Below are 12,067 nucleotides of genomic sequence, written 5' to 3' on the forward strand. Positions count from 1 at the left end.
TGTGAAACTGAAGAGAAACTCTTCTACAGAATGGTGGGTTCCACTCCTATATGAATCACTGACACCAACATCCTGTCAAATCAAATTGTTTATGGCTGCTGAAGTACAGAATTATCTCTACGGATCTGTAAATTAAATATCAGCATGCAGAAGAAAGAATGCAAGGCCCAATGAAATCCATTTTCAGTTGTGGTGCAACTACTGCAGAGAGAAAACTATAGAATTTTGCATGAAAAGCTGGGAATTTTGCACTTTGCAAGTGAAATAAATATTGTGAAATTCTTCATAGCTGATTATCAAATCATCTCTAATAAAGAGCTTTTCTGCAGCATATATACTTGTCTATTTTTATTGATTTTGGAATTTGTTTGACTTGTTTTTGTTCTTATAGTAAAGAAAGAAAATTAGATTAAAACATCTGTAGGCAGACTGACTTTGTATTGATTATAGGAGCTTACTTTTAATCATAGGTCCCAAACAAGAAGAATGGAGGAGGAACAAACAGACAATGTGGAACACTCCTCTCCTTGAAGATATTATAGGTAAGCTGCGGCTTTCTTTCTTTCTTTCTTTCTTTCTTTCTTTCTTTCTTTCTTTCTTTCTTTCTTTCTTTCTCTCTCTCTCTCTCTCTCTCTCTCTCTTTTCTTTTTTCTTTCTCTCTCTCTCTCTTTTCTTTCTTTCTTTCTTTCTTCCTTTCTTTTTTAAAATTAAGGCCGGCAATGGAACTAAGAGGCTCTGAAATCTGCTTGGGGCTCATTTCAGCATTTTTTTTCCTCCATTGCAAACTGATTTTCCTGTATCTATGTGGAGGGAGGGCACTAAGGACAAGAATGAAAGCTGTAGGCCTCCCAGATGCCCATTCTTAACACTTCCAATAGGTTGAATTTCCCACCCTTTCTGCCCAAGAAGAGCAGGAGTGAATTTGCTCCTGTTCTGCTTGGACAAACTAATAGTTGTTGTCCAAACAGAGAAAAAAAATGTAATTTGACAGGGTTCTGATACAAACAGACACACAGCTGCAATCCATCAGTCAGCTTGTTCAGGCACAGCAGGAATCCTGCCAGACTATGCTCCCACTTGGCTTAGACAAACCAGGCGCTGGCCTGTCCAGGGAGAGCAGGAATGAGTTCTGAGAATGGCCCTCCTTTGAGTGTGCAAGTCCCTCCCAATATTTATTCATGATGTCTGGTGATTGAAACCACAGTTTGAGAGCCTATGCTATTGCATAGATCTTACAAAAGTCAAAGAAACAACAGGTAACACTGTAAGCATTCAAATCACTGAATTCTAAACATAGCTTCAAGTGCCTTCCTATACAAAACAGTTATAACTAAGTCTAAACTTCTTGTTTTTTAAAAAGAAAATATTGAGATTTTACGTTGTGTTTAGAATTTCTACAGCACTTTCAAATACTGGCATGGAAGCTTGGATCTTAGCATCAGTATCTCACCTTTTGAGATGGGGGGACAAAATGTCACAGAAAACCAAACATAAGGGGTGTAATGAAATTCAAATTCCAAATCTCAGCTATCAGTGCCAAAATTGTTGAAATGTTATTTCTCCCCTCTAAATGTAAGGATCAGAAAAGATATCCTAAAATAGATATATTCTAACTACATTATAGGTCTAGAACAGTGCTTGAAAATACTCAGACCAAACAACCTGCCAACTTACTCTCTGGCGCCTCCTGCTGGACCAAATAATAGCGAGCAGAAAACCCATCTTTAGCCACAGCCAAATCTGTGTGGAATGTGAGGGATAAGATGCCCGTAGTTGAGCGGATCTCTGAAAGAGTTTTAGTGCCACAGTACCTGCCAATCAAGGGCCCAACTGCAAAAGAGATGAAAGAAAAACACTGTTTACCATCTCATAGGGATGTTTTCTCTTTGGTTGGAAAAGATGAAGAGATAGACGGTTGACGGAATAAATATGCCAACCAGATAAAATGAAACATTATAAATCTTTTTAAATAACACCCTTAATATGTATTATGCCGCAAATTTGCAGAAGCTTCTCTTTATAGACAAGCATTGAAATAAATAAATCTTTGCATTCCATACAAGTTGCCTAAAATGCCTACCTTCAACATGCGTTCACAAAACTTAATAGGACAGCTTTTAATATTTCAAACTGCATCCTAATAGATGAGTGATTTAAGATAAATAACTATAGAAGTTACCTGGAAGTAAATCCTACTTATCACAATTTGACATCTGAGAAGAAAAGGCATATGACTACACAATAACATATCTATTGTACATTTGTTCAGTTCCCCACATCCTAACAGATATTCACAGAAAACAAACAGGAATTTATGTACTTGTGAAAAGACTCATTTAGAGCTATTTATATATTTAACGCATGCATTGTTTCCCTGACATGTAAAATCACAAATGATGTGTTAATAGAGAATATTTTTCAGCCCCCTTTCCACAAAAATTGTTATGAAATTATATGCAGAACTTTGTTGCAGGCAACTAAGTGTAGGATATTTTTTAAAAAAATATTGTCCCTTTTTCTAATTAGAAGTTCAGGATACTTCAGGAGTTCAAAGATTTCAATTTCTCATCTAATTATATAAATCAGATTACTCTTCTCTAAAGTGATTTCACTGTCACCTAAAATGGCACCAACTCACAAAAGCAGAGATTCAAGTGTAAGAGACAAAGAAGAGATTTAATTTTCTTTCAGAGTTAATTCCTTTCTAAGAACAAAGCAACAATAAATGAGATTGCCCAGTGACCATATTAGCAATTTATGACTGTCACAGAATTCTTCAGTCTCAAAGTGAATTGTTCGCTTGACATTGGCTATCCCGAGAAGTAAACACAGGCAATATATCCTTTAGTCCTTACCTTGAGGAATACCATCCCAGATGTCCAGCCAATCATATTTACAATCTCCCTCCCCAACTTGCAGAGGGTCATGCTCTAGGTCAAATGTTAAAAACTGAAGGACAATCTCCATTTTCGGCTTGGCCATGATGGTGAAGGCACAGTCCAAATTGTGTGGATACTTATCAGGGAAGCCTGGGGATTCAATGGTGCCATTTGAACTGGTGAAGTTTCTAGAACAATCTTCAGAGCCTACAGAAAGAGACAAGAAGGCATTAACCTCATCATCAGCCACTTCCCTTACCGTAGCCAGGCTGTGCTATGCTATTCATCAGCATTCTTTTTAAGCACTTAATTCCCTCATGCAGAAAATTGTTCCCGCCTTGCAAAAATATTAATTATTAATATCACTGCCCCCATTTCATTTTCCATCCAAGTGGCAATTCTCAGGAAACAACACCTGCAGACTAGCAGCTTAAGCCTTGGAAAAACAGCACATCTTCAACAATGGCTAAGTTAAGACTGCTTGGGAAAGGAAGGACATGTGTGAACGGTTCTGACGAAAAGAGAAACAGAGCTGCTTTTCTCCCTTCATCCATGGTAATCATCGAAACTGAAATGCCAGTTATTTCTGTCCTTAAGGAATGCCTTTCTAACTGCCAGCCGTGGGGACAATATTACCATTTATTTAGGGATGACCCCAACACTGGCCCTCATTGTGCCTCAGCAGCTAAGTGCCTTCTATTTTTTGCAGAGCCAAGGTGCCTTAAGGGAGAAGGAGGCTGCATTCTCTTTAGGCCATGATTGCATTAAGGCCATTGCTCTGGAGAGAACAGACAATAGATAATTGAATTCTCTAGGCCACGGGTCACTAAGATGAGGGAAATGGGAAGAGAAGGTTACAAGCCCCTCTGGTTCCACAACTATAGCAGAAGATACCTTTCACCACTCTTGCGCCCTTGGCTGGTTTTTCCAAGGAAAAGTTAACACAATTCCCACAACCATTCTAACAATTTGCACAGACGTCTGCTTCTCTTGAAGAAGCAGGACTGGACTTAAACACAGAGAAGCCTATGGAAATCTATTTAAATCAAACATCATGCAAAACAAGTGAGATTTAACTGAACAGCTAATTCAACAGCATCTGAAAACAAATCATCAGATCTGTTAACATCACTGACCAACAATGTTTGAGAGTGTGTTTCAAACATTATACTTATGTATTATATTGGGGGGGGAGTTAATTTTAAAGAGTTGTACTCTACAGTATAAAACACATACAGAACTTTCAGGAATATGTTAAAAAATTTCCCACTACTGACCAATATCCTCATCACTGAATGATGCTATGATTCTAATAATTACTTTTTTATAATAATTTTATCAGGGTTTACAAAGATAAAAGATAATAAAAACTAAGAAAAATATAAAAAGAGAAGTGCAAAGAGATAGAAAAAAAGAAAAGAAAAAAGAAAAATATATAAAACATGACTCCTCCTTCCTCCAGACTTCAGTAACTTAATACCGTCTTTAATATTTCAATTAAAAATATATTTTTCTTACACCTGATTTGCTATCAATAATGAAATTGTACAAAACTCATAATTCAATTGTAATCAGAAAAAATCTATTAATGAAGAGCTACCAGAAAGTCATATTTTAATCTTAAACTAATAAATCCATTTTATATTCCAACTTTGCACTTTCTCTAAGAAATATCTCCCCATTTATAAACAGATCTTTAAAGCGTTGTCACTCCAGGTAAAAAAATTCTATTAATAGCAATCAGAAACTGCAATATATATATAGTAACCCTAATCAAATATGTTCACTTTGAATTTTATTTAGTTTTCTTGATCTTTAAACCAATCAAATAATGTCCCACAAGCTGATTTCTTATCTTAGTCTATTTGTCTCCTCTCAGGAACTTTATTACTTTATTAGCTGAATATGCCCCTTTTGAAAATCAAAGATAACAAGGTTCCATGTCATTCTTCTGATTTATTATTCGTATGCCCTCTTTAATTAATGTTAAATGAATTAAATTTACAATTAAATTTTGTTAAATTTAAAGAGAGATGTTAAATTAAATGTTAAAACCATTTATGACCTAGTGCTTTACTGACAAATAAACCAAATAAAGAGAACCCACCAGAAACAGAAAGAAAGAAAGAAGCAACAAAAAGGACAAGTAAAACTAAAACCAGTTAAGTCAAAAATAGAAGAATAAAAGTGCATTTTGTCTCCCCCTTCAAATATAATGAGGAATTTGCATATTGAAATTCAAAGTTCAGACATGGACAATTGATGCAAAGGCCTTGTTTTTTCCAGAGTAGTCCATATTTTACACAGAAAGGGAATTCAGAGTGAAGAAGAAAATTACAAGGAGCACATAGGCATTTGATATAGGATCTAAGCCTTCCAGAACTTCACAAGTAAGAGCACACTTTTACTGAACCCCTAAATTAAACTGGTCTGATAAATCAGAACTGAATTCTAACAATGTTTGCTGAACAACTTTTCATCAGTTTTTTTGAAGATAATTAGACCACATTTCACTTGTGAAGGTTTTGAATAGAATGGCCAGATCACCTCTGCCCCAAAATAGGTTCAACTGAAAAGACAACCATCCCAGAGAAGATACTTAGGGCAACTTGCTTACTAAATAAGGCTGAAACTATATCTCTAACCAAGTAGAAATGGATTAAAATTATTTTCCAATTCAAGGATCATTTCTGTATTAATACCTATTCTTAATGCCCACAGACACATCAAAACAACTGACTTTTGCCAAAGTTTGAAATTTTGTGACACTGGCATTTTGGATAGTATTTATTCTCTACATTCTGGAAACCTAGTAGCCTATGTGCTCCACCAGAGCAAAATCACTGAAGTTCAGATCTAGAAGTCATGTCAACTTCTTTCCTAACCTGATATAGGCAGTTTAAGAAAAAAAAATGTATGAAATGTGCTGCCATAGATTAATGTGCATAATCTAGTTGAAGTAGGGTCTCCCAAATCTGTATAATCCCTACATGCTTCCAGGCTTCATTAAGATTTCTGGGCATGATAAGAAATGCTGTTTGCCTCATGCCCTTTTCAGTTCCTTATAGCTTATTTTCTTTTTTTTTAACCAGTGATATAATTCTGTGCATTTCCATTTAAAATACGAGCAATAGACCCAGATCCTATGACCACAAACCTTCTCTTGTTTGTTCAAGACCCACTGAATCTGCAACGAGGGAAAAAAATGTTTTTATATTCTAGAATTTTCATCTCCAAACTTTCTAATCTGGCAAATATATAAACAGAGCCAATGTAAGGAGGCACTGATTCACTTTCTCCAAAACTAGGGATTTTTAAAAATATTACTAAAAGAGCATTCTGAATACTGGAGATCAAGAGGTTCCCCTGATGGCAATGCCAACACAGCCCACTTAAGCCAGCATTATACCAGTTACAAAATCCTTGGCCTCTTGAAAAAAGAAAACAAAAGGCTATTGATCAGTGCTGGAATTGCATATTCATGAGGTGGCAGGATGGGTAGAGAAGGCCATTCTTGCTTAGTCTTGATTTTAATAAATTTTCTCTAAATGACACTTTAAAAAAATATGCTCTTTGAAATTCTAGAATAAATTAGATCACTTAATGAAGAAGCTACTTTCTCTTAGAAACCAAAATACTTGTCAATATGCCATGAAATACTTCACCTTTTGAAAATGTTTATGAAATAGATTTGGTAAGGGGAACAGAACTAAGGCAAGATGAATGTAAGGTTTAATAAGGACATTCTTGTCAAGTCCAAGAAAAGTCTCCCAAGCCTGCCAAGGGAAAAAGTCATCAACACCTTCCTGAAGAAACTCAAAGCCCTTACCTCTTCGCCAGAACAGTGAAACCTGGAAATAGTTTAATAATCAACTAGACAGGACTTCTGAATTTCCAAGAAGGAACTGAACAAAGGCAGTCCAATATCCTGCCAGCAATAAATCTATTAACAACTTTTCCCTTGCTTTACTGGTGAGTAGAAGTGCAAATTTGCAAGGCTGTTTCATGGCCAAGAACAGCTCAGCTCATCAAAAGCATCCTACAACTTTGAGTTAAGGTGAATTTCTCATTTCAGACTAGTGGTTCAGTGTTCATACAGCACACATTTAGCATTTTCCAGGATACTAGAGAAACAATGATTCAGTTTTAATTTCTGATAGAATTGGCTTTCTTTTTCAGAGAAGCCATACACTTTTGAAAATGATTTGGTTATAGATTACATTAAAATCTTTTGCTCTGTCAGAAATTCAAAATGAGAGGAGAGGGAGGGAGAGAAGGCCTGCCTCACATATTTTCAGTTCAGACCATGACTGCGGAATTGTTGCAAAGGATATTCATATTGCCTTTTAATATATTCAAAAGACTGCCCCAACTGAAAGAGGCCTAAGGAGTTGGTTGGGGGACCAGATGAACACTAACCAGTCTTGTAGATCTCATAACGCAGAGAGAAGCCAGCACCTTGACGCGCATAGTCTGAGGTGAATTTGATATACAGAGAAGGGCCGGATGAAGTGATAGTAGGTGGAGCAATGTTTCCACAGTGCTTTCCCAGAAGATCTGCATTTTCATTATCCCCGTCCCGTATTTCAATAAAATCATACCTGCCAATGGAAGCAGAGAAAAAAGAGTAGCATTAAGACAAAGACATCCAGGAAAAAAGTGAAATTCTTTTGCAGGCATTTTATACTTAACACATAGCAACTGTGTGACAAAGCCAGTTTCCTATGACCCTGATCCTTGATGCAACAAATACACTACATTTTAATCATATAATCTACTTTTGTAGCATTCTATCATCAATATTGTTCTATTGTCAGATTACTCTCTTGAACAGAAGTCCCTGCATACCCTCCAAATAGTTTGACAGCAACAACATTCAGAAAAGCTGCATTTCTGCTCATTAGATAATGTTTGATCCCCTGGAATTACTGTGATAATCAAATGTATGGCATCCCTAGTATATAAAACACAGAAAGCTCAAAACTGGTCCTTATTTTTTGAGCCTTTCATTTACTTGTGTAAAAATTGTTTTACTTATGTTTTGATATATTCTGAGCTTCTATCTTTGCTGATTTGAATTGTGTGACAATAATAATAGGAAACTCATTTTTAGGTCCAAATGTTATTCATTTAACTTGTTTTATGCATTTGTTAATGGGCAAACACGGCTATACCTCTTATAATTAGGCAGGCAGGAAGTCTTTCAAATTTCATGGTATGAGAATCCTACCTGGAACATTGAGCCAGGTAGGCTCAATATTCCTTATTTAATTAAATTTGTACACTGCCCAACAGCCAGTGACTTTGGGCCCTTGCACGCTGAACAATATACGTGTTCGTAGGGAATGAATATAAGGCAAAATGACTTTTAAAATGTAGCCCATTCTTAGCGTTATGTTTGGATGACCACATTTAGAGCAGTCTGCCGATAGCTTTTTCTGTTTTTCTACCTTTCCCAAAATTGTTAGTGTATGCCCACCCCTGCCTCCACTTCATACTTTGCTTTCATCAAATAAATTGTCAACCTAGAAAACAAAGAAAAGGGAAGAGCAACGTGGGTGGAAAATTGGGAGATGATTTATACTCCATGTATTCATCAAAGAATCTGCCCCATAAATCTAGCCACCAACCACAAACTTATGAGACTAACCCTGCTCTGGTTGCCTTGGGGAATGACCTGTGCTTGGAAATGGTCCTAAGAATAAGTCATTGCTGTTTCTTTTGGACTTCTTCTGGATACATGCCACTGACCACAGCATCCTTTTTGCTGGCAGGATTGGGCTTTGGTAATTCTGTTTAACTGCAATTTTGTCCAGAAGATAGTGCTGGAGAATCAAAGAGCTCCACCTTCTCCAAATGCCATTCAGTATCTAAACAAAACCACTGGGACAGTCATGCTGCAGTCATTGCAATGAGATATCAAGAGAACATTTTGACACCTAAGTTTAATAATGGAGAGGATGGGAATGAACAAATCCAAAGAAGTTTTTCAGATAATTCTGTTGTTAAATAAAAGAGAGAGAATGATGGGGCTGCAGCACTTGTGGCTTGCTTTAAGAGCAGAATGAGTTAGTCTGAAGAGGAACTTAGCAGCTCATAGCTTATTCATTGTGTAAGACCTTTTCCCACTCCATTTTCTTTCTCTTCCTGTAGATGCTTTTCACAATTCTTTCCCTGTTTTGCCCTTGAATGCATCCCTTTCCCTATGTGTCTCTCCCCTGGGCTATGTCCAAGCTGATCACATTCAACCCACTCTTTTCAAAAAGATTAAAAAATCAAGGCAGAATTAGATTGAGAAGTCTGAAATGGTTTTCTTGTTTTTCAGCATTACGATTACGACTCACAGGTATACTATATTTTGGTTACTTTGTTCGAACAGACTTGTGATTCCTGAAACGAACTCTCCCCTTAATTTGTAGCACCATGTAGATGGATATTCAGAATACATTTTTCAGGAAACTGCCCATCCCCTTCCTTTTATTTATTTGCACGGGGTTAACTTATTTTTTAAAAAAACACCAGCATGTTACCACTCCCCCCTCTGCTTTGAGGAGGAGGAGGAGGAGGAGGAGGAAAGAAAAGTGATACATGGCCAGGCTTCTGGCTTTGTCACAAGATCCTTTTATTTGTGAATCAAGAGCTGAAAGGAAAAATAGCATGTTCGACATGAAATGACTCTCATGTGACTCATTCCTTCCCCGCGAGGCATACATTGCCAAACAACTACCCTACACAAACTTATAGGAACTCAATGTGCTACCAGCTTAGACTAACTGAGTAGTCTTTCATATCACTCCTTTCTAGGAGTCAATCAGGCTTCACTCCAAAAACAAATGCCTGAAGCTATGATACCTTCTATCTATAGGCTCAAGCTATACACTCTGCTAAGAAGGATTGCTGCAGCCAAGTCTTGCAATCCTGTGGCTTATAGTAAGATCCAGACCTCAGCCTGTCAAAAGAAAAGGGCAAGAAATGTCCTTCAAGTAGCAAGGGGAAAGGTAGGAGTGAATACCAGCCTTAAATAGCTGGACTTTACCTACCCAGGAAGGGAGCCAAAGAGAGATGTGTTTGAAGGACAAAGAATAAGGCAACTAGAAAGAACTCTTGATATGAATACTGCTATTTGAAAAGCAAAAAGAAGAGGGGCACTGGAAAGGGCACAAGCTGTGGTACTGGAACAAATCTGCTTCATCAACCACCATAGGAGAAAGAAAGGGATTTATTTTCCCAGATAGAGTATCTTTTCACATTTGAGACCCACTGTAGAACAATGATGCTACAATGAAAGTCTTTGAAAAGGCATATGCCAGTTAAAGAACCAATAAGCTTCCCAAAACTCCTTCCAAACATGGTCCCCTCCATTTTGAGGCATTTACCTACCAACTCCAGTTAAGTCCAGCATCTGAATATTACTTAGCTCTAAATTATTGGGATTGTAACTAGCACGGTCTCTCTCTCTCTCTCTCTCTCTCTCTCTCTCTCTCTCTCTCTCTCTCTCTCTCTCTGTGTGTGTGTGTGTGTGTGTCCTCTCTCTCTCTGTCTCTCTCTCTCTGTGTGTGTTCTCTTTCACACACATACATACATCTACCTCAAATCAGTTTACTACAGCAGTGGTCCCCAACTTTTCTGGCACCAGGGACTGGTTTCATGGAAGACAACTCTTCCACAGATCAGGGAGAGGGGAGGGAATTTCACATGCAATCTAGATACTACTTATGCACAGATGAAGCTTTGCTTGCCCGCCTGTCACTTGTGCGGCCTGGTTCTTAACAGGCCAGGGACTGTATCGCTCCACAGCCTGGGATAGTTTCACTGACTGAAAGCTGAATATAGCAATGCAGTAATGCTTTTTCTATCTTTATATTTCTGAAACATTCTTTTTTTCAGAAATTATGTTTTAGAACAATGCTTGAATTAGAGTTTGAAACTATGGTTGAATATGTAAAAGGAGGCTGTGGGGCTTTCAGGCTCAAAGCTATATAAGAGCAATAGCTTTTTTCGAAAGAGTCCAATGTTACACCCCCGCATGAACAACTTCTATGTAAAACCAGTAGGGTGTCCTTTGTTACATCAAGTTCCACACTTAGCTACAAATAGAACTATGCTGTATGCACCATCCAGTGTTTCATCTGCTAGCGTATAAAATTTGTTTGAAATTAGTATTCATAAAATCACCATTTTCCCTGTAGTGAATATTGTAATTTATTCTCAGGTAGATATGATATAGTATGAGGTTTCCTGAAAAAGGGAGACAAAACACACAACTATTTTTTCTTTAGAAATTATTTAAAGCAGCAATATAGGTAGTCCTTGACTTACCACCATTCATTCAGCAACCATTCAAAGTTACCGTGGTGCCGAACGAAGGGACTTACAACTGGTGCCCAAGGTTATGGTCACTGCAGCACCCACAAGGTCATGAAATCAAAATTCAGGTGCTTGGCAGCCCTTCCACGCTTACAACCAGGAGGCTCTTCAACCGTCCTCAGCTGCCTATCTCTCCCCATCCATGCCCTTTGGGCACCCTGCCACCCTATACTCTGTTGCCCCAGCTGCCCTTAGCTGTCTTGCTCCTGGTTCTGGCAAGGCATGCCAGGCATAGCTGCTGAGCTGGGCTGGCTCTGGCTTTGTGCTACAAAAGAGAGAAAAAGAGAGAAAAGCAGTCCCTGAGCTACAGTGTGCTCCTTCGCAGTATGAACTTGGGTCATGCTGCTTTTGGCTTTTTCCTCCCTTTTTGCAACACAAAACCAGCCCTGTAAATCCCAGGAGCCTGGCCAAGGGGCATTTTGGCATGCTGTGGCTCAGGGGCTGCTTTTTGTTTTTTATTTTATTTTACTCACAGCAGCCCTGGTCCCAGCCAGGCAGGGCATGCCTCATCAACAGCAGGAGAAAGAAGATGAAAAAGGTCAGCTGAGGCAGTGAAGTGCAAGGCAGCAGGGGTCTCAGAATGCCAGGTGGTGATGGAGACTGTGGCTGGGACTGGGCTGAGGTGGCTGGGGCTTTTTGAGGCATGGCAAGCAACCCCAGAGCGGTGTGTTTCTGTGGCTGCTTGCCATCCTGCAAAGCAAAGTGCATGGCAGCCAAAAGGAAAGAAATGGCGGGGGGGGGAGGGGAGAGAGAGAGAGAGAGAGAGAGGGAGGGAGGGAGGGAGAGAGAGAGGGAGGGAGGGAGGTGCGGTGTGGGAAGTT

General features: G+C 38.5%; 1 protein-coding gene across 4 annotated transcripts in view; it reads right to left on the minus strand.

Moving 5' to 3' along the window:
* The window catches only part of NRP2 (neuropilin 2), a 218,001-nt gene that overhangs the window by 119,174 nt on the left and 86,760 nt on the right, over positions 1–12,067 (minus strand). For all 4 annotated transcript variants that reach the window (XM_039341563.1, XM_039341562.1, XM_039341564.1 and 1 more), the window contains exons 3-5: positions 7,299–7,480; positions 2,856–3,086; positions 1,675–1,830 (exon numbers count right to left, since the gene is read on the minus strand). In XM_039341563.1, coding sequence (XP_039197497.1) covers positions 1,675–1,830; positions 2,856–3,086; positions 7,299–7,480 — 569 coding nt within the window. The remainder of the gene's footprint in view (positions 1–1,674; positions 1,831–2,855; positions 3,087–7,298; positions 7,481–12,067) is intronic.

Source organism: Crotalus tigris, unplaced genomic scaffold (genome assembly GCF_016545835.1).
Source record: "Crotalus tigris isolate CLP2741 ecotype Arizona unplaced genomic scaffold, ASM1654583v1 scf7180000017767.837487, whole genome shotgun sequence".
Lineage (NCBI taxonomy): Eukaryota > Metazoa > Chordata > Lepidosauria > Squamata > Viperidae > Crotalus > Crotalus tigris.